Here is a 22,408-nt window from a genome sequence, read left to right on the forward strand (position 1 = left end):
TTTTGTCTAATAATAGAATAGCTTTGCTAGGCTTTGGTAAGTCTGTATATTTCAGATGTGTTTCCCACACATGTATGAAAGCAAACAGAAATGTCTTACTCTAAGTTACAGGTAAATGCATGACATTTTGCAAGCTCCAAAATGGTTGGATTTTGGTCATCAGAGGTTTTATCTTATGAGTACCAACAAACTTAACATATGCAAAAACAGCTAGCCTGACTTTGTTCTTTGTAAACACAAGGACATTTGATTTTCCAGTACATGTTAGAATCAGTTTTGACAAACCTTGCCAAAAGAGGCCAAGCTTCATCAACAATATCAAACTATTCAGAGATGAGTTCTCTGAAGACGTACAGATTTATTCAGGACTCTCCTGCTTGTTTGGTGAGATCTTCAGCCTTCTAATGCCATCTCAGTTTGAAGTTCCAAAGCCACCTTTAAGAAAATAACAGTGGCCCTGTCAGCTGGGTATGTCATAGAAATATTTAGCTTTGAAAAAGGGTAAGTACACATCAGGCCAGAAATAAGGGCATAATGTCGATTCTTTCCCTCTACAAATCATTTTTATAAAGCATAATCAAGATAACTTGAATTTAGGTAGTTATATTCAGTTCAGGGAACCTCTTTTTGTTCTTAAAAACCACAGAGGATTTAACCATCTGGTCTCTTTGAACCTTCATATCGGTAAGCTTGTCCTGGATCAGCTCATTTTCTCTAGCTTCTCAAGCTCTTAACCCATCTGCCATTCTCTTACAGGTGACCAAGGCCCTTGCCTCCTGTTTCATGTCCACAGTTGAAGCCACCAGCCATGAATTCTTCCAACTTGCTGCATTACAGTCTTCCTTTCCCATCTCTAAACACAACATAAGCTTCGTTCTCATCCATGTTTACCTTCCCAGGTCTCAGAAGGATAGCGTATTTCTCCTCCTATTTAAGGAAAATTCCTTCATCTTTATGCCTCGTTTCATCTTCTCCCTGTTCTTCTGAGATCTTGATCCCAAAATTTCACCAGGTTCTCTGGCTTCAGCCTCTCACTTTTTATTGTATTTTCTCTCACAGACTGAGCATGCTCGAGTATTTTTAATCAATTAAACAGAAAAGTCCTTGATCCTGTGATGCATTCTAGTTTCTACCCTTTGTTCTCCATTTTTAAATTGGACTTTTTGAAGAAATTCACACCTTCCATTGAATCCTCAACCCACTCTAATCTGACCCCTATATAGCCTTCACTATACTGCTCTTCAGCAGGAACAGCAGTGACTTCCAGGTTACGGTTGTCAGTGCAGACATTCCCCTTTGACTTGTGTGCATGCTGCATTATTGCCATGGGCCTTACTAGGATTCTTGGAACTTCTAACTCCCTAGCTTCCTTTATGACCTTCCACCAACCTGTCCAGCTTTCCCTTCTCAGCTTCCTTTGTGAACTCTTCTTCTTGTCCCTCCCTTAAACCATGACATTCCCTAGGATATCCTCAGCCCACTCTTTCCTCACACTGCAGGTTCTCACTGTGTGATCTCAAGGCTTAGTTAACACGGAACTGATGGCTCCCAAATCTGTGGATCAGCCTTCAGCTTTCAGATTTGAGTATCTAGCAACTGACTTCACATCTCAGTCATTCCTTGAATCATTGATTCATCAGTATTCTGAGTGTCTACTATCACCAGACTCTGTCTTAAAAGACTGAATAATGAAAATACAGATTCTGCTCTATCAGTGGGAAAGACGGGGGCAACACACCTCTAGTGGCAACACAGTGAATCGTATACTCTGCGAGAAACAAGCAAAAGGTTCTGTGATCACAGAGGGATAGGGACAGGCACTGGCTCTTAGAGCTTTTAGGGATGTTACCCTTGGACCTTAAGTTAATTAATTAAACATGCAGAAGAGAGATACTTTCTCTAATTTCCTTCCATTTCTTCCCCCAGTCATTCAGTCACCCATATCAGAAACCCCATGGTTATCCTTGGCTCCTTTTGTCATGTTCAGTTTTCAGTTGGGCACCAGGTTCTGCGATTTCAGTCCTAAGATACGACTCAAGTGTAGCCCTCTTCCCCATCCATACTACCTCTGTCCTAATTTTTGAGGCCTTGTCATCTGTCACCTGCATTATTGCAGTAGACTCAAAAGTGATATCTCTGCGTTATGTTTTGATCCCTTTGAATCCACCTTTCTCAAGGCCAGCATGGTGTAGCAGAAATGGTGATCTGACCTTGTCACTGCTCTGCCTATGAGTCTCCCACCACCTACAGCAGAAGTTCTCAAACTGCTGATCAGAATCCCTGGGGCAGGGTTCCTCTAAATCTGTCTATCAGGCCCCACCCCTGCTAATTCTGATTCTGTAGAACTGCTTGGCGAGGGCCTGTGTTTTTAAGTTCCCTGAGAGATTGTGGCACCTGACCAGACTGAAAAACCTCCTGCCTACCAAGGTCAAGCATGAGCCCCTCTGCCTGGTTGTACAAAGCCCTCCGTGACCCGGCTCTAGCTTAGCAGTCAGCCACATTTCTCACCATGTGCTGCGTGTCTACTTGTTTAGGTAAAAATCATCCAATTTTATGTGAATCAAGTTAGAGATTATATTTGTAAAAAGGGCTTTTGAAAATGGTAACTTTTATTTAAATATCTGCTATTATTATTTGTCATGTATTTCCTGCCTTTTTAGTGGATGATGCTGGCAAAATAGAACACGACGGTTCCTCTGGAATGACCATGGATGCAGAGTCGGAAATCGATCCTTGTAAAGTGGATGGCACTTGCCCTGAAGTCATCAAGGTGTACATTTTTAAAGCTGACCCTGGAGAGGATGACTTAGGTAAGAGGAAACCTTCAGCGTAGTATACCTCCTGATCAAACACTTCAACCTAATTATTTTTTGGTGGTTTAGACTGAGAATATTTGTAATCTTTTCTGAAGATAACATTTTAAGCAAGGGTTCCAATATAGCAGTAGAAAAGTATGTAAAATGTAGTAAGTGAAACAGGTGGAAATGAAGTCTTCACATAAATTCTTGGAGCCTTCATCTTCTCTGATAGGTGGCACTGTAGACATTGTGGAGAGTGAGCCTGAGAATGATCATGGAGTTGAACTACTTGATCAAAATAGCAGTATTCGTGTGCCAAGGGAAAAGATGGTTTATATGACTGTCAACGACTCTCAGCAAGAAGATGAAGATTTAAGTAAGTAGGTGGCCTTTTTGTGGGAGAGAATTTTATGTTCCTGTAGCTCTTTTTTTTTTTTTCTTTTTTTAAAAAATATGGCCAGTATCTGAAGGAAACAAGTAGGATTATTGTAGAGATTATTATTCTGCTGTATTTCAAGGGAAACATCAATGACTTATTATGTGTGCTTAGAATGTTGCTTTAAAAACAAATTAAGGAACTATATTCAGTATCCTATAATGAACCATAATGGAAAAGAATATGGAAAAATAAGATTATTAAAAAAGCACATTATGGTAAAAGCCAAGAAATGTATGATTCATTCAATAAATATTTATTGAGTGCTTACTACGTGAAAGCTATGTTCTAGGTATATAACATGTGAACCTTCTTTCTACTTGTCTATTAACTGAATTCAAGTGAAAATATCTTTTCCTGTGATCTCTGTAAACCTAGTCACACAAGTTTCTATAATTTTCTACTCAGATGTTGCAGAAATTGCAGACGAAGTTTATATGGAAGTGATTGTAGGAGAGGAGGATGCCGCTGCCGCAGCGGCAGCCGCTGCCGCGCATGAACAGCAAATCGATGACAATGAAATCAAAACTTTCATGCCGATAGCATGGGCAGCAGCTTACGGTAAGTCGCGTTGCAGCTCTTGGGATTGAATTGGTTCTTGAACATGAATTCATGATTGAAAACGGTTGCTGTGGTCTTAGGTTTCAGAAATCTGAAATACCAGTACCCTGTAAGGGTTATTTGATTTGCATAAGAGTAGAGGAAGATTATAAAGTCTACTTTTTGTCTTTATTTTTAACAGGAATTTCCTTCATGTGTATATTACGTAGAAGGAAGTACTGCAAGAAGTACACAGGCTTTCAAGCTGAAACTTTTCATCTTGATTATATGTGGCCCATGACTTTACAATTTTGGGAGACAACAAGGGAGTCCATGGCCATGGGGCAAAATGCTGACATGTGTTTTTTAGATTTGGAAGCTAGGCATTTCCTATGGTCTTGCTATATAATAAATGTGGTCATAAAACCCATTACCTAGAATGGGGAATTTCTGTCATTCATGAGTATCATGGCTAACTTTCGTTGTTATAGTTAATAAAGAGTCCCTAATTCTTTATAATTTATAATACTGTATAATTTTGTTTTTTAATGCGCATTGTTAGGTAATAATTCTGATGGAATTGAAAACCGGAATGGCACTGCAAGTGCCCTCTTGCACATAGATGAGTCTGCTGGGCTTGGCAGACTGGCTAAACAAAAACCAAAGAAAAGGAGAAGACCTGATTCCAGGCAGTACCAAACAGGTGAGGGCACATGAGTTCCACAGCGCAGCGTGCTTTGCGAGCTCTCAGATGAAACTCTAGTATGTATCCCCAAAGGTGTTGTGATGACATTTTAGCTGCTAGACCACATAGCGCTTTTGTGTTTTGAATTTGAAAATATAATTTTAAGAATTCAGTGATATTCATGAATGATTTCCTTGGATTAAAAAAAGAAGGGGGGAGCGGATAAAACATGGATGAAAAAATTCAAAACTTGGGTGATTTTTATGTGGATATGAAAAGAAATCCCTCAAATATGTTGGAAGCATTAACTTTTTTTAAAGACCAAATATATTTAAAGAATCTGATTATGTCAGCATAAAGCAGGAATACTTTACAGAGCAACAAGGCAAGTACTTCAGTTCTTGTGACATATTCTTGTCTATTCTTGTATGCTGATTTGCATATTAAAATTCTGTAGACATATTTAAGCTTTACTGTAAATTGACATAAGTTATGTTGTTAGAATAACCAAAGCAGAAACTGTGATTATGAAACTTTGTTTTTATCAATAATTTCCCACCAATTTCTCAATTGATACAGCTGCAGTCACTAGTTGGTAGAAGTTACATATTTATTCATTTATTTTTTTTTTAAACTGGAAGGAGTGAGGTTGGTACAGTCATACTGAATGGAGTTTCCAGACCAGGTTCTCTTTTTGATGAGGCTGCTGTATCTCTTATGTTGAAAAATTGTAAAAGGAATGATGCTAAGTAGCAAATAGCCTAATAACATGGGAGTACTTGCCCAATAATGTTCAGAACACATGCTTTAAATTCTTGAAGAAACCAAAACAGAACTTGGTTTGATCACTCATGCTCCTTTCTTTTCCTTTCTTAGCAATAATTATTGGCCCTGATGGACATCCCTTGACTGTCTATCCTTGCATGATTTGTGGGAAAAAGTTTAAGTCAAGAGGTTTTTTGAAAAGGCACATGAAAAACCATCCTGAACACCTTACCAAGAAGAAGTACCGCTGTACTGACTGTGATTACACTACCAACAAGAAGATAAGTTTACACAACCACCTGGAGAGCCACAAGCTGACCAGCAAGGCAGAGAAGGCCATCGAATGCGACGAATGTGGGAAGCATTTCTCTCACGCTGGGGCTTTGTTTACTCACAAAATGGTGCATAAGGAAAAAGGAGCCAACAAAATGCACAAGTGTAAATTCTGTGAATATGAGACAGCTGAACAAGGGTTGTTGAATCGCCACCTTTTGGCGGTCCACAGCAAGAACTTTCCTCATATATGTGTGGAGTGCGGTAAAGGTTTTCGTCACCCATCAGAGCTCAAAAAGCACATGCGAATCCATACTGGGGAGAAGCCGTACCAATGCCAGTACTGCGAATATAGGTCTGCAGACTCTTCTAACTTGAAAACGCATGTAAAAACTAAGCATAGTAAAGAGATGCCATTCAAGTGTGACATTTGTCTTCTGACTTTCTCAGATACCAAAGAGGTGCAGCAACATGCTCTTATCCACCAAGAAAGCAAAACACACCAGTGTTTGCATTGCGACCACAAGAGTTCGAACTCAAGCGATTTGAAACGACACATAATTTCAGTTCACACAAAGGACTACCCCCATAAGTGTGATATGTGTGATAAAGGCTTTCACAGGCCTTCAGAACTCAAGAAACATGTGGCTGCCCACAAGGGTAAAAAAATGCACCAGTGTAGACATTGTGACTTTAAGATTGCAGATCCGTTCGTTCTAAGTCGCCATATTCTCTCAGTTCACACAAAAGATCTTCCGTTTAGGTGTAAGAGATGTAGAAAGGGATTTAGGCAACAGAATGAGCTTAAAAAGCATATGAAGACACACAGTGGTAGGAAAGTATATCAGTGTGAGTACTGTGAGTATAGCACTACAGATGCCTCAGGCTTTAAACGGCACGTTATCTCCATTCATACGAAAGACTATCCCCACCGTTGTGAGTACTGCAAGAAAGGGTTCCGAAGACCTTCAGAAAAGAACCAGCACATAATGCGACATCATAAAGAAGTTGGCCTGCCCTAACAATACTTCTACAGACTTTTGTAGAGATGTTGGCCTTGAAGCAGAAAATTCATTTTAAAGCCACAGTCTCGTTCACATACAATACTGTATATTGATTTATGCTGTGTACAAATAGAATTATTGCTTCTAGTTGACTTTTTTTTTTTTTACCATTTGTTCAGTAGTGTGTTCTGAATTCTATTCAGTTTGTTTAATAAATGGGGAAAAGCAGCAACAAGCAAGTTGCAGCAACAAGCAAGTTGCAGCAACAAGCAAGTTGCAGCAACAAGCTTTTAATAAAGTAATCCCTGATTCTATACTGAGTTTTTCTATCTTAGAAGTTTTATATTTATTTAAATATTTACCTTGCTTACCTTGATGGTACTCTTCTAAGACCATTTAACTTAAAGTTAAGGTAATTTTAGATTGGTAACTCTGAAAGTAATGTTGACTTATTTTTTTTTTTCCCATAAATTTCTCACAATCAAATTGTCAGAGACATCTACTAATATAAATGGGAGATTTTATGGTCAGGTCTAATTATCCTAACATGGGAGTCATTTACTCATCTTGTTTTAATATTTTCAGACCACATGACAATGAAAGTTTCCATTTGAGCTTTTGTGTCCCTGGCATCGCTGAGTAAAGAGCAGTGGCTGGGTTTGTGTTTACCTTTCGTTTTGTTCAGCAGACAGAATATACTTTTGGGGGTGCTTTCTTTGGAATATTTACATCTTTTGTCAGCATAGCAAACTTTCAGAAAACTTTATTGAAAAATTTTGCTTGATCCTGTTGTATTTTGTCTGTGCTACTTTGTGTTGGAATGGTTGTGTGCTACAGATGAGACTTACTGAGGACTGCATTTGGAATCTCCTAGAAGTAATTCGTGGCTCGTAGGATCTTTTGCAACTTTATATATGTAAATGTACCCTGAATTATGTATATGCACATATATATAACATGTATCTGTGTGTATTGCTTATTTTACATATTTATACACACAACCCCAAGTAGTAGTTGTTGAAAATCTATAATGAAAAGTATTAAATTTACAATAACATGAAAGACGCAGGGATGCATGAGAGAGCATTTTGTAAATCATGCTCTTTGGAGAGAGACTACTCAGGTGAAGAATTAGAAGGAAAATAAGGACTAGTATTTTTAAAGAGTAAAGGTATTTTCTTTTAAATATCTTTGGTAACTGAAAAATAGAAGTTAAGATGTTTCTAGATAGAATGTTTTCATATAACTTCAGCTCCATGCCTTTATATTTTTCAGAAAAGCTAATGAGAATCCAGACATAACTCCCTCAGTTCTCTCTGAGAAGCTCATGAAGGGATTCTGTGTCCCCAAGTGAGGGGACTAAGGAAGCAGTTGCTCCATGTACCACAGAATGGGTGCTAATTACGACTTACACTGGGCAAGTTCAGCCTGCTCTGTTACTTCTTCGTTACAGCTGGCAACCTTTCAAAAACTTAACACTCAAGCTGGCTTTGATTAGAAGATAAAGGTGTGTTTTAAGTGCATGAGGAAAATCTGAGGCCTTATTTGGAACATCACCAAGTCTTTCACAGTTTCGTTTTTCTTTGAAAGTTAACACTTTTTAACAGAGAGTTCTGAATCAGAGTCATAAATTCATAAAGTGAACTTGGTTAGTTAGAATTTGGTTATGTTAAGATGAATCTTGGAGAACTGAGAACAGGTTTTGGGATCCCTTAAATTGGCTGTCGGCACATGAGTATCTGGTACAACATGGGAGATTTTGGAGTTTTCTCCCCACTTGTTAGCTGCCTTGCCAGTTCTTTATGGTGTTCCATCCCCCTTGTGCTATTAGGTTTTTAGCTTTCATCTTTCTCTTTGCCGTTGATATTTGTATGCAAGAGTTATATTTATAGGGTTAGAAATCTAATATTTGGTGTTTGGCAAGCCTCTGAAGTGCTAGGTTGATTTAGTCCAGTTCTAAATCAAGTGCTTTAGGCTGGTATAACTCCATCCTGAATGCCAGTCAAAGCCAAGGCATAGGAATGCCTGTGCCCTCTTGGCCCCCGTAACGTGCTTTTTTTTTAAAAGTAACTTAACCATCGTGTGATTCATTGCCCTGCAGTACTATTGAAAGCTCTGTCTGTTTTTTTGTGAGAACCTTTAAAATCTCCCTTAATTTTTATTTTTCCCAGAAATAATATAAAAGAAAACAGTTAAATGAATGTGGAAATTTGTTGATTTTTAAACATCCATAAAAATTAATATAAAACATATAAATAATTGGTCATGTTTTTTTTTTTTCATGTTTTTTTTAAATAAACTGAAAGATAAAGAACACAACAATTTACACACTTTCTATTTCTCTTACATGGATGGTCTGGAATCATACACAGTTCTGTTCTTTTTAAAGCACAATATTGAAACCTTTAAAAGGTATTTAAGGGTTTGGTCAAGTGAATATGGTAAAATGTATTTGTCTGTATAAAGAGAAAAAAAATTGTAGTCACTGTTATGTACTGACATTAGTTACAACCTAGTTTTAATTCTTAAAACAATTTTGATTAGCAAAGCTAAAAAAAAAAATGGTTGTTTCAGTTAAATGTTTTAAAGAGGTACAGATTTTTACAAGGACATAATATAAGTTATTGTTCTGTAGAAATATCCTTAAATATTGTATGTCCCTCCCTCTGTACACTTTGTAAAAAAGGTAAAATACATAAAAAGAAAATCATATAGGGATGTGTGACATTATTGTAATTGTGTACTTGAGAATAACGTGCAAAAATAAAAATCAGAATATTTTCCTGTTAATGTTTAGTCTATTTGATACCAGTACTAAGTTAATGCTTTTTCTTAAGAAAAAAAAATGTACAGTTTTTGTAAACCTAATAAACATCAAAAGCAGTGGATTATTTTCATTTCCCCATTTCTTAATTCCTCATATGCAACAGTGGAATGCGAAATGCTTGATCGCTTTGAATTTTGTGACTTGGATTTAAATACTAATAATATTTCAGTTCTGCGAATTTGCAAGTAACATTTCAGAGAAGTTAAGAGGTGATTGGTGAGTCCTTTGATGAGCATGTCCTTGAAATTCATTTTTTCTTTTATCTTCATAAAGGATTTGTTTTATTAGCATCTCTAATTCCCCTGAGATAAATTTTCCCATGCATAAAGTGGTTTTTGAGAGCACTTATTTCAGCATCAGTCCACAGCCCAGCCCCACAGCAGAAGCCGTGCCCTAGAGTTACCCCTTTGTGCCCAGTTTGGAGGGCTTTAGTAGACGCTAACATACTAGAGAATGATCATTGTTATAATAAAAATCGGAAGTTAGGTAAAAGTTATCAGGACTCAGAAGAAAATAAGGAAATAGATTTGAGTCATCTTTGATTTTTAAAGATGAGATCCTGCAGTTATTTAACTGTTGGAACAAGTGTTTCCCTAATAGTTGAAACACTAAATAATCAAAATTTGAGGTAAACGATCAAGAAAACATGGTGAATGTCACTGTCCAGAGGCATAAAAAAGGCAAAACCACACCATGCTGAAAAACTTAACTGTAGTAGAACACCTGACAGATGAACATCTTGCTGGTCTGTGATGCCAACCAGTCAGATAGTGTACTGCTCAGTACTCTGGGAATCTCGGTGTTAACAATTTCCTTTATTTCTCACAAATTCTAGGATTCATGGAAGGAAAAGCTTGACCAGTTGAAATCTTGAAAGGGTGATAGTTCAGGGCAGTGGTTTTCAAAGCCTGGCAGCAGCGGCAACATTATAATCACCTGGACTTTGTTAAAGATGCAAATTCTCAGCCCCACCTCAGACTCACTGAATCAGAAACAGGGTGTGGGACCCAGTGATCTGTGTCTTTACACCTCCTCCAAGTGACTGATGCATGCTCAAGTTTGGGAAGCACTGTTTTAGAGCACTTGAGGAACTTAAAAGATTACTGGTGCATTCATTTTGTGTAGTAGACAAGACACACACACACCCCCAAACCCCAGAAGGAAGCAGTGATGGTGAAATGGGACTCAGTTTATACCTTCACTTTCATATCACTTTACTCCTTTTGAAATGTGAGCCTGTCAGCCAATAAATGTATCTTTTAGTACACATGTAAATAGCCTGTATGTACTTCATAAATCTTGTATGACCTCCCCAAAGTTACATTCCCCAAAGGTAAACAGAATTCAGAGGAAGATTCACCAAGTAAAAAGGAAGGGCTGAAAAGTGTGTGTTGAAGTGGCCCAACATTACTTAAGTAATTCATATCTGAAAAACTATTTTGCCACATTCTGCAGCTGTTTAGATAAGGCCAAAATTAAGTTTGCCCTTTTGGATTTTGTTTTATCTTTTGTGTATGTATTGTTTGCCTTTTTCATAAAACAATTCTTGGATTTGTTATATATCGTTCCTGTTATTTTTGACATCTTTGCTATTGTAAATAAATTCCTATTTTGTTTTAAGTTACCCTAGTGGAGTGTTGGCTATAGACAAGGCATACACACACACACACATACATGGACATGAGGCTTAAATCACACAGTTAATAAATCCCCAACACGGTATAAGCTGGAAGTGATGTGACCCCTTCAGTAGTTCAGCACTTCTAGCACCAATGAAAGTATCACTGTTGCACGTAGATATAGCATCTGCACCTGCTTGGACTTTAAAATCATTTTAATGGCCCCTGAGATGGAAATTCTTAGTCAACCAAGTTTGAAGTCAAAGTAAAAAATCAAGAATTATTTTCCTTTACTTGGTTTTTCCTATTCTCTTGGTCTCTCGTGTTACTTGTGTTGCTGATATTGGTGAACACAAGGGATTTGGCGTTGTAGTGACGTGCTGGTGGTGTAAAGCCACTAGGATAGTTGGCTACAGAAAACCTGCATAGGACTTTCAGATGGCGTTTATTCATTCATGATGTGAATTACCACAGAAATATCTAAACACATTGATGAAAACGGAATAGTTAACTAGACCTATATTATTTTACTTTTCAAGAGAGGCCAATTTCTGCTTTTCCTTCATGCTTGTGTTTGGCTTTAAATGCAGAGCCCATTTCCTTTTGCCTGAACTTTGAAATAAGGGGAGGTATTCCAAAGCCATCTGATGGGGTTTGGAAGGTTCTAATCACATCCGTCCTCCTCTCTGGTTTCTAACCACGTTGAAAATAGACATAAGAAACCACCCACTGGGTGTGTGACTTAATATATAGTAAAGCTGGATTGAGAGACCCAGAGGCCGAATTTCCCTAGGAGGGAAATGGATTTCCAGTCTAGGCCCTGACTGATGCAGCCAGTCGTGAAAGTGTGGGGCCCACCTTACCCTCTGTGAGCTATAGAGAGACTGCTTGGTCTCCTACCAGAGAGATGGAGCAAACGGGATCGAAGGGCTGCAGCATCCTCCCCAGCCCTCCCGGGGGAGGCAGAGGAGAGGTCCCTTAGGCCATTCTCATAAAAAAAAAATAAGGGTTAGTCCAATTCTGGGTTACCCTCTGGCATTGGCCCACTAGCAGAGATCTTTACCTTTGGCCTTGCATATTCGTGTCCGTTTTCCCCCTCTTGAGGTGGTGGTTGTGACAGACTTTCAAAGGTGTAGTTCCTGTTTCTCCCGGGGTAGTATGCTTCAGTTTTTCTTCAGAAAAAGTAACTTCTAAAGGGCAAATTTATTTAACTATACAAAGATGGAAATCTTGCAAGTTATTTTTATTGCATATTTTCATAACAAAATTTGGAAAAATGATGATCCGCGATGCCACTTTGCTTTATTAAAGGGCTTGTTCATCTTTGTTCTCTTCCAGTCTTAGTGCATACACATAAATCTTCTATGTGTCTTGTAACCACAGCATTGATTCTATTCTATGTTCAGCAATTTTCAAACATCGAGTATTTCTGAAACTTGTTTGACTTAAAAATTTTTTTAATTCACATTCTTTTTGGAGAGAATATGGAAAGTTTAGAATGATACAGAGAAGAAAGTAAAATGCCTTCCCCTCTTATCCCATTACCCGGAACATTATTATCCTTTAAAAAATATCTTTACTGAGTTTTATTAGATTTTTCAATTGTAAAATACATGTTATTGTAACATGCTGTACAATACAAAATAAGTATAAAGACAACTTAATTACCTCATCCCTACACTTCCTTCAAGCTGACTTCCTTGAGGTAATCATAGTTAACAGACTGTATGCCTTCCCTTCATGATCATACAAAACTGTACAAAGATAGATGCGTAAAGAGAGCAAGAGGACGTTTGGAGGAATGTAAATTTTTTTGACCAAAATGAGATTATGCATCTTTGCAAGTCACTTAATATATCCTATCCATCCCTTTGGGAAAGTAGACCAAACTCTATCTCATTCTCTTTAATAGCTGAAAAACTTGCCAGAGATTGTACGCATCATAATATAGTCAACCTAGATACTGTTAGAGCATAGAGAAATCTATTGATCTTTATATACTTTTCATGGACCCAGCTACTTTACCACGTAATCTTCCCAATTCTAATTCGCTTTAGTAGTCTTTTGAATTTCTGTGTGTGCAGTCATATTGCAAAAAGATGTCAATTATTTCCATTTTCTATTTTAGGTTAGCTAGAACTTCTAAAACAATGCTGAATAATATATATTATAGCAGGCATTTCTGTTACGCCTGCTTTTTTTTTCCTTTTTAAAATTTTTAAATTAAGATAATTGACATATTACATTGTATTAGTTTTAACTCCTGCTTTTAATGGCAATACTTCAGCACTTAACCACTTAGTATAATGTTGGTTTTGGAAAAGTAGTGTTTACCAAGGTTAGTTTCCTTCCACTATTATTTTATTTAGAGATTTTATTAGGAATGACTAATTAATGTTATCAAATGTCTTTTAGCGACCTATTGATATAATTACTTGACTTTCTCTTTGTTGGTGTAATGAAGTATACTGAATTACATGGATGGGTTTTCTAAAGTTAAACCATATTTGCATTTCCAGGATAAAATCATGCTACTTAGGTAATTTTTATTGTTCTTTAAATATATATATATATATTTTTAAATTAATTAATTTATTTGACTGCACCAGGTCTTGGTTGCGGCATGTGGGATCTAGTTCTCTGACCAGGGATCGAACCTGGGCGCCCTGCACTGGGAGCATGGAGTCTTATCCACTGGACCACCAGGGAAATCCCAGTTCTTTAAATATATTGTTGCTTAAATAGGCTAGTATTTTATTTAGAATTTTTGTATCTATGTTCATAATTCTGGTGTTTTCTTGTTTTGTACTATTGTCATCAGGTTTGACTATTAATGTAAAACTAAATCCATAAGATAAACTTGGAAACTTTTCCATAATCTGGAATGGTTTAAGAACCAGAGGCATTATCTGACTTTTGAGGATTAGATAGAACTCAGTTGTGAAAGCATTCGGGTCTGATGCCTCTTTGTAAATGGTAAGTTTTTACTTTAACGACCTCTTCTACATTAATTGGTCCACCAGCTTTCCTTCTTAAATAAATTTTCGTATCTATATTTCCCTTGGAAATCATCCATTTCTTCTAGATCAGTACTTCTCAAACATTAATGTGCATTCACATCACCTAGGGGAGGTTGTGAAAATGCTAATTCTGATTCCGTGGGCTTGATGTGGGGTCCAAGATTCTGCATTTCTTGCAAGCTCCCTGGAGATGGTGATGCTGGTTCATGGACCATATGGTCCAAGCCCTCTAAGAATTCAGTGGTTCTCAATTTTGATCGAACATCAGAATCAGGTGAGGCAGCCTTTGACCTGCCCAGTGCCCAGGCCACACCCCAGACCAACTAAATTAGAATCTCTGGGAGGGACTTAGGCATCAGTAATTTTCCAAGTTGCTCAAGTGATGACAATGTGTGGCCAAGGTTGAGAACCACTTTTCTAGATCTTCTATTTATTGCCATAAAGATGCACAAAATATTCTCTTATAATTATTTTATTCTCTTGCATTTCTGGTGATATCTCCTTTCTCATCCTGAATGTTGTATATTCTTTCTCTCATTTTTCTTTAAACAGGCTTCCATAGGTTTGGCTGTTTCATAGATAATATCAAAGAAACAGCTCTTAATTATATTTTTTGGTTTTCTATTTAATCAATTTCCTCTTGCATTGTTATTAACTTTTTCCTATTTTCTTGTTTATTTTGTTATCTAGTTAAAATGTCTTATGTTTTATACTTCATTTATTGTCATTTCTTTTCAAACGAACTCCTTGAAAGCTGTGCATTTCTTCTGGTGTACAATCTTAGCTATGTCTGTTACATATGAATTTTTCTTTTTCATAGCTTTCGAGATAGTTCTACATATCACTTTTTATTTCTTCTTTACAATAGTGTTTAACTTCCGAGTAGTAAAAGTTTTTTTAATTAATCTCTTTAGTGTTGCTCTCTAGTTTTATTGGTTTGGGTTCATAGTATGGCCTGTATATCCTCTACATTTTTTGGAATTTTATAGTTTTCTTTTTGGACAAGGCATAATAAGATTTTGGGGGGGGGGAATAGAATACAGGCATATTAGTATAATGTATATTTTTCCATTACTGATATAAATTTATAGATAAAATTGAGCTTATAGGTTATATTTTCAAATCTATATTCTTGCTACTTTTTGACTACCTGGTTTTTATTTTTTTATTTACTTTTTTTGAATTTTATTTTATTCATTTGTTTTTTAGACAGCAGGTTCTTATTAGTTATCTATTTTATACATATTAGTGTATACATGTCAATCCCAATCTCCCAATTCATCCCACCATCCCCCCTGCCGCTTTCCCCCCTTGGTGTCCATGCGTTTGTTCTCTACATCTGTATCTCCGTTTCTGCCTTGCAAACCAGTTCATCTGTACCATTTTTCTAGATTCCACATATATGCATTAATATACGATATTTGTTTTTCTCTTTCTGACTTACTTCACTCTGTATGACAGTCACTAGGTCCATCCACGTCTCTACAAATGATCCAGTTTCATTCCTTTTTATGGCTGAGTAATATTCCATTGTATATATACGCCACATCTTCTTTATCCATTCGTCTGTCAGTGGGCATTTAGGTTGCTTCCATGACCTGGCTATTGTAAATAGTGCTGCAATGAACATTGGGGTGCATGTGTCTTTGTGAATTATGGTTTTCTCTGGGTATATGCCCAGTAGTGGGATTGCTGGGTCATGTGGTGATTCTATTTTTAGTTTTTTAAGGAACCTCCATACTGTTCTCCATAGTGGCTGTATCAATTTACATTCCTACCAACAGTGCAAGAGGGTTCCCTTTTCTCCACATGCTCTCCAGCATTAGTTGTTTGTAGATTTTCTGATGATCCCCATTCTAACCAGTGTGAGGTGATACCTCATTGTAGTTTTGATTTGCGTTTCTCTAATAATTAGTGATATTGAGCAGCTTTTTATGTGCTTCTTGGCCATCTGTATGTCTTCTTTGGACTTTTCTTTCGGTGACCTGCTTATTTATATCCTTTTTAAATTTTTGAAAAAATATTAAAATCTCCCATCATATTGGTGTTTTATTCAGTTTCCTTGTATTTCAAGTTTTGCATTACGTATTTGGCATCTGTACATTTTTGTTACATAGACATATGACATTTCTTCATGACTGTACAGAGCATCGATTTTTGTCCTCTTTAACGTTTGATCTTGAATTCTGTTTTGTCTGATACGCGTTTCCTATTTCAACAATCCTTTCTTATCGCTTATATTACAAATCCTCAGTCATGCTATCATAATCTGTTTATATGTAAGCGTACATTGCAGGATTCATTGCTACTGTTGTTTCTTATTCATCTTATCTTTCCCCATTTGACATCTCTGTGCTGAATAAATTGTCGTTTGATTGGCACATACCAAATGTTTGTTCCCTCATGTCTGGTATGTGGGTGTATTATATTCTTTCTGAGGCCTTGACTACCCCAAAATATCTACTTTTGCCTTCCCAACTAAGACAAATGCTATCTTAGTTGGGAGGTATAAACTTTTCACAGTTGGTAGATGTTGTTTCACTGGTTCTCTTTTGTGTATGTTGCCTCTTCCTTTGTTTCCTAAAGTTTATATGGTTTTTTAAAAATCTGTGGAATTCAGAAATTTCATTACAATATATATATATAGAGTGTGTGTGTGTGTGTGTGTGTGTGTGTGTGTGTGTGTGTGTGTGTCTGTGGTGTTTTAATCATGTCTGGAAGTTATTTGTTGAGCCTTTTCTTGCTGATGGGTCAAGTCTTTCTTTAGCTGAAGGAAATTTCCATACATTATGTGTGTAATTATTACTTCTCTGACTGGCATTTTGCTTCTTTGAGTATTCGTATCATTCACATATAAGATCTTCTGGATTTGTCTTATGGTCATAAAATGGCACCTAGAAGAAAGAATCTCTTTAATTCCACATCCCACCATGTGATTATTATTATACTGAAAAATTTTAATGTTTGAAACCTATGTCTCTTGAAGAAAGAAGCTAGAGAGTGGTAATGTTTGTAAATGTGTAGCTTGTCCTCATGGACTAACAGTGCTTCTGAGTTATTTTTATCTAGTAGAAGGAACTTCAGTCAGAAGTTTCCTGCCATAGAATAACAGCAGTCTGGGTACCCCTTTTGCCTCAACTTTAAATAAAGAAGCATGTGAAAAGATCTTAATTAAATGCTTAGCACATAGTGCTGGATAAGAGTTCCCCATATCTTTCTCAGTATGTTATAAATCTTGTTAAGCTAGCAAGAATGAGAGCATTTATTGTCACAGACATTGCCATTATTTCTGAATATTTTTTCTCACATTATTCAAATTTAACATGCAATGCCAACCTTTGTTTCAAAATGAACCCATTTACACTCTCACCAGTAAAATATGAAAATATTAAGTTTTGGTGACTATGTGTATGAGAAGTCCCATTGCTACACTTTCTCACCAAAGCACATTTTCAGACTTTTAAGTCTTGCCAACTTTGTGTGTATAAAAAAATTACATTGAGGCTTTAACATATCCCTAAATATGAATAATATTGAGCATCTTTTCACATGCTTATTGATCATTCATGTTACCTCTTCTGTGGAAGCCTGTATAGATTTTTTTTTGCCCATTTTTCTGTTGGATTGTTTGCCTTTTCCTTGTTGATCCATACACATTCTTTATATATTCTTGATATTAGTCCTTTGTCAGTTATGTGTCATTTAGCAATCCCTGCAAATATCTTCTCTTGCTCTGTGGCTTGCCATTTTACTCTTTCTATTGTTTTGTTTAATGAACATAGGTCTTCATCTTAAAGAACTAAAATTGAAATATTTTCATTTTGTTTAGTGCTTCATGTGTCTTAGGAAAGCCTTCCCTTTCCTACAGTAATGAAGATACTCTCTGACATTACTTTGAAAAGCTTTAAAGTTTGACTCATCACAACTAAGTCTTTAATCCACAGAATCAGTTTTAGGATATGTATGAGTTAGGCATCCAATTTAAGTTTTTTCAATTTCGAATTGATACAAGTTCAACTCTACTGAAAACCAATACTGTCTCCACTGATTTTCAGAGCCAGCTCTGTAATATGGAAAATATTCCTACATATGTGGGTCTGTTTCTAGGTTCTCTGTTTTGTTCCATTTGTCATTTGTCTTTTTCTGCAACTATACCACACTGTTTGAATTACTATAGTTTTAAAAAACATCTTTATTAAGATATAGTTCACATACTATAAAATCCACCCATTTAAAATATACAATTCTGTGCTTTTAGTATAATCAAAGAGTTGTGCAACCATCACCATGATCTAAGTTTAGAATATTTCATCACCCCAAAAGGAGTCTTGTACCCACTAGCAGTTATTCTCTGGTCCCCCTCTCCTCCCAGCCTCTGGCAACCACTGGTCTATTTTCAGTGTCTATAGATTTGCTATTCTGGTCATTTCAGATAAATGGAATCATATAACATGGGCTCTTTTTGGCTGGCTTCTTTCATTTAGCATAATGTTTTCAAGGGTCATCTGTATTGTGGTATGTATCAGTAATTCATTCTTTTTTATGACAGAATAATATTCCATTGTATGGATATACAACATTCTGTTTATCCATTAATCAGTTAATGGACATTTGAGTTGTTCCACTTTTGGGCTATTATTTTTTTAATTTCATTGAAGTATAGTTGATTTACAATGTGTTAACTTCTGCTGTACAGCAAAGTGATTCAGTTATGCATATATATACATTCTTTTTCATATTCTTTTCCATTATATTTTATCACAGGATACTGAATTTAGTTCCCTGTGCTATACAGTAGGACCTTGTTGTTTATCCATTCTATATATAACAGTTTGCATCTGTTAATCCCAAACTTGCAATCCATCCCCCCCCCACCCTCCCTCCCCCTTGGCAACCACAAGTCTGTTCTCTATGTCTGTGAGTCTGTTTTGTTCATTTATGTTATAGTTTAGATTCCACATATAAGTGATATCATATGGTATTTGTCTTTCTCTTTCTGACTTACTACATTTTGGCTATTATGAATAATGCTGTTATAAGCATTTGTGTACAAGTTTTTGCATGTACGTGTATTTTCATTTCTCTTGGGTATATATACTTAGGAGTGGAATTGCTGGGTCATATGATAATTCTATGTTTAACATTGTGAGCAACTGCCAGACTATTTTCCAAAGCAGCTGCATGAGTTCACATTCCCATCAGTAGCATATGAGGGTGCCAATTTCTCTATATTCTTGCCAACACTTGTTATTGACTGTCTTTTTGATTATAGTCATCCTCATGGATGTGAAATTTTATCTCATTGTGGTTTTGATTTGCGTTTCCCTAATGACTAAGGATGTTGAACATTTTTTCATATGCTTGCTGGCCATTTGTATATCTTCTTTGGAGAAATGTCTATTAAATCCTTTGCCCATTTTAAATTGGGTTATCTGTCTTTTTGTTATTGATTTGAAAGAGTTCTTTATGTATTCTGGATACCAGTCCCATGACTTATATAGTTTAAGAATAATTCTTATATTTCTTAGGGCAAGTCTACCCATTTTGTTCTTCTTCAAGTGTGTCTTGGCTTTCTTGGTTCTTTGCAATGCCCATATACTATAAAGTTTGGGGGCTTATTATGTGCTTACAAATGTATCATTCCTAACATTTTCCTTTTTAAAAAATATTTTTACTTATAAACTTACGATGTCCTCATGCTTTAAAATGAATCTCTTGTAAGCAGTATATAAGCAAATTTTTAAAAATTCAATACAATTTTAGTCTTGTTAACTGTAATTGTTTTAATGTAATCAGTGATATATATTTGATATTTGTCTAACCTGCTGTATATTTTCTACATTTTTATTATAAAAAATTTCAAGCATAAACAAAAGCAGTCAGAATAGGATAATAGCCCCCCATTATCCAGATTCAATAATTATCAATATTTTGCCAGTCTCCTTTCATCTATCCCTCCCATCCCATTTTATGCTGTATTGTTTTAAAGCAAATCCTAGATATCATGTAGTTTCACTGATAAATACCCAAGTATGCTTCTCAAACAGATGTCATTAAAAAAAATATAACTACTACACCATCATCAGATGTAGAAACATTTACAATAATTGCTTATCATATATTATCCAATCCATATCCAAATTTCCCTAATTGACTCTTTTATTCAAATAACAGAAGTTTGCTGCGTACTGCCTTATCTCCTAACTACTTTGGGACATTAGCCAAGTTAAAATCAATAAGTGCTATAAACCACTTTATGTTGTTCTTGTCAGATTTCACCACCAGGGTCATAGATGATCTGTGTTTCGAATGTATACACAGCTTGTGTAGAAAGGTTTGAATTAGCTTACAGCTTAAACCAATCCAAACAAGCCAAGTGGAGACTGAGTCCAGGTATGGACTCAGGAAGAGTGGATACCTTCATGCTTCGAGAGTCACAGATTACTATCTACAACTTGGCCCTGAACTCATGGCAAACATTCCTGGCAGCAAATGCAAAAACAATAAATGTTGTGTACAACCATTAAAAAAAAAAAAAAAAAGAGTTCTTCACTCACTCACCCACCCGATTTTATGGAATTAATTTTTCAGAGAAATCAGGTCGTTTGTTATATGGAATGTCTCACAGACTACATTTGGCTGGTTGCTTCCTCTTGATGTCATTTAACTTGTTCTTCTGTTGCTCTTATTTCTTGTAAATGGGTAGTTAGATCTGAAGCCTTGATTAGATTCATATTCAGTTTTTTTTGGCAAGAATACTTAATAGGTGGTGCTGTGTGCTTCACATTGCATCACATTCTTAGGCACGTAAGATCTGGTTTTCCCACTTTTAGTGATTATTGAGTAAATTTAGATGCATATTTACCTTTCATCTATTTAATTGCTTTAATTTGGATTTGTTGTTTTTTACTACTCCACTTTTCCCCTTCTGTTGGTCTGCCAATAAAATAAATTTCTTTTACTGTTTTAATAATGGTTACCCTGGACGTTACAATATGGTTTCTTAACTTATCAAAGTCAAATGTTAATTGGTACTTTTATATTCTCTGAGAAAATGTAAGGACTATAGATTAGTCTCCCCAACTTAAATGCTACTCTTGTCATATATTTTAATTCTCTGCCTGTTTTAAACCCTAGATATAGAATACTAGCTTGGCAGTTATTTTCATTATATTGTTTTCTGGATTCCATTGTTCCCATTGAGAAGTCAGCTATTGACCTAACTATTGCTCCTTGGAAGGTAATCAGTTTTTTTCCCTTCTGTGTGCTTTCCCCACCCCTGTAATTCTGCTGTGATATGTCTAGGTGTGAATTTCTTTTCATTTATACTGCTTAGGATTTGTTGGGCTTCTTGAAACCAGAGATTAATGACTTTTGTGATCTCTTCAAATGTTGCTTCTTCTCCATTCTCTCTCTCCTCTCTTTCTGGGAGTCCAATGAGATATATTTTAGGTCTCTATATTGTATCCCCTGTGTCTCATTCTTTTTAAAATATATTTTCCATCCTTTAAGTCTCTCCATGCTTCATTCTGGATAGTTTCTTTTGACATACCAGTAATTCTATCATTGGCTGCATGTAATCTGCTCTTAACCCTACTATTCTTTTTCTTTTCATTTCTTTTCTCTGTCTTTCTTTTTCTTTTTCTTTTCTTTTTTCTTTTTTGGTCTTGTTTCTTTCACTCAGCATGATTGTTTTGAGTTTCATCCATATTGCAGCATATACCAATAGTTCATTCCTTTTAATTGCTGAGTGTTATTCCATTGTATGGATATACCACTATCTTTTTATACACTCACCTGTTGGTGGACATTTGGATTGTTTACAGTTTTAGGCTATTACAAATAAAACTGCCATGAACATTTATGTATTTGTGCAGACATATGTTTTCATTTCTTTTGGGTAAATGGAGTGATTGGTTTGTATGGTCTATGTTTAACATTTTAGACACAGCCAAACTTTTTTCCCAATGTAGTTGGACCATTTTACAATTCCACTAGCAGTGTTGAGAGTTCTGGTTGTTCCACATCCTCACCAATGCTTGTTGTGGTCATTCTCTTAGAAATTGTAGCCATTTTAGTGGTTATGTATTGATATTAAATTTTTTCTCTTTTTTAAAATTTTATTTTACTTTATTTTAAAATAACACAGTACAATTGACTTTTTGGTGTAAAAGTCTAAGAGCTTTTTAGAAATTAACATATAATAAGAATGATTCTTTTTTATTTTGGTGTACAGTTCCATGAGTTTTAACAAATGTATATATTTGTGTAACCCCTGCCACAAACTGGATGCAGAAAGATTCCATCATCCTAAAAATCTCTCTCAGCCTGCCCCTTTGTAATCCTACCCTCATGCCACCCCTAATCCCTGGCAGCCAATAATCTTCTCTATCACTATAGTTTTCCCTTTTCCAGAATTTCATATAAATGGAAGCATGCAA

At 36.0% G+C, this 22,408-nt stretch overlaps 1 protein-coding gene across 5 annotated transcripts in view; it reads left to right on the plus strand.

The window, feature by feature from the left end:
* Window positions 1–9,389, plus strand: part of ZFX (zinc finger protein X-linked) — a 67,658-nt gene extending 58,269 nt beyond the window's left edge. For 3 of the 5 annotated variants that reach the window (XM_036839461.1, XM_036839458.1, XM_036839459.1), the window contains 5 exons: window positions 2,661–2,810; window positions 3,031–3,174; window positions 3,643–3,795; window positions 4,337–4,477; window positions 5,336–6,519. In XM_036839461.1, the coding sequence (XP_036695356.1) occupies window positions 2,661–2,810; window positions 3,031–3,174; window positions 3,643–3,795; window positions 4,337–4,477; window positions 5,336–6,519 (1,772 nt within the window). Of the gene's footprint in view, window positions 1–2,660; window positions 2,811–3,030; window positions 3,175–3,642; window positions 3,796–4,336; window positions 4,478–5,335 lie in introns of all 5 variants that reach the window. The other 2 variants (XM_036839460.1, XM_036839462.1) reach the window with 2 other exon arrangements.
* The last annotated feature ends 13,019 nt before the right edge of the window (window positions 9,390–22,408 follow it).

The sequence above is a fragment of the Balaenoptera musculus genome, chromosome X (assembly GCF_009873245.2).
Source record: "Balaenoptera musculus isolate JJ_BM4_2016_0621 chromosome X, mBalMus1.pri.v3, whole genome shotgun sequence".
In the NCBI taxonomy this organism is placed as follows: domain Eukaryota; kingdom Metazoa; phylum Chordata; class Mammalia; order Artiodactyla; family Balaenopteridae; genus Balaenoptera; species Balaenoptera musculus.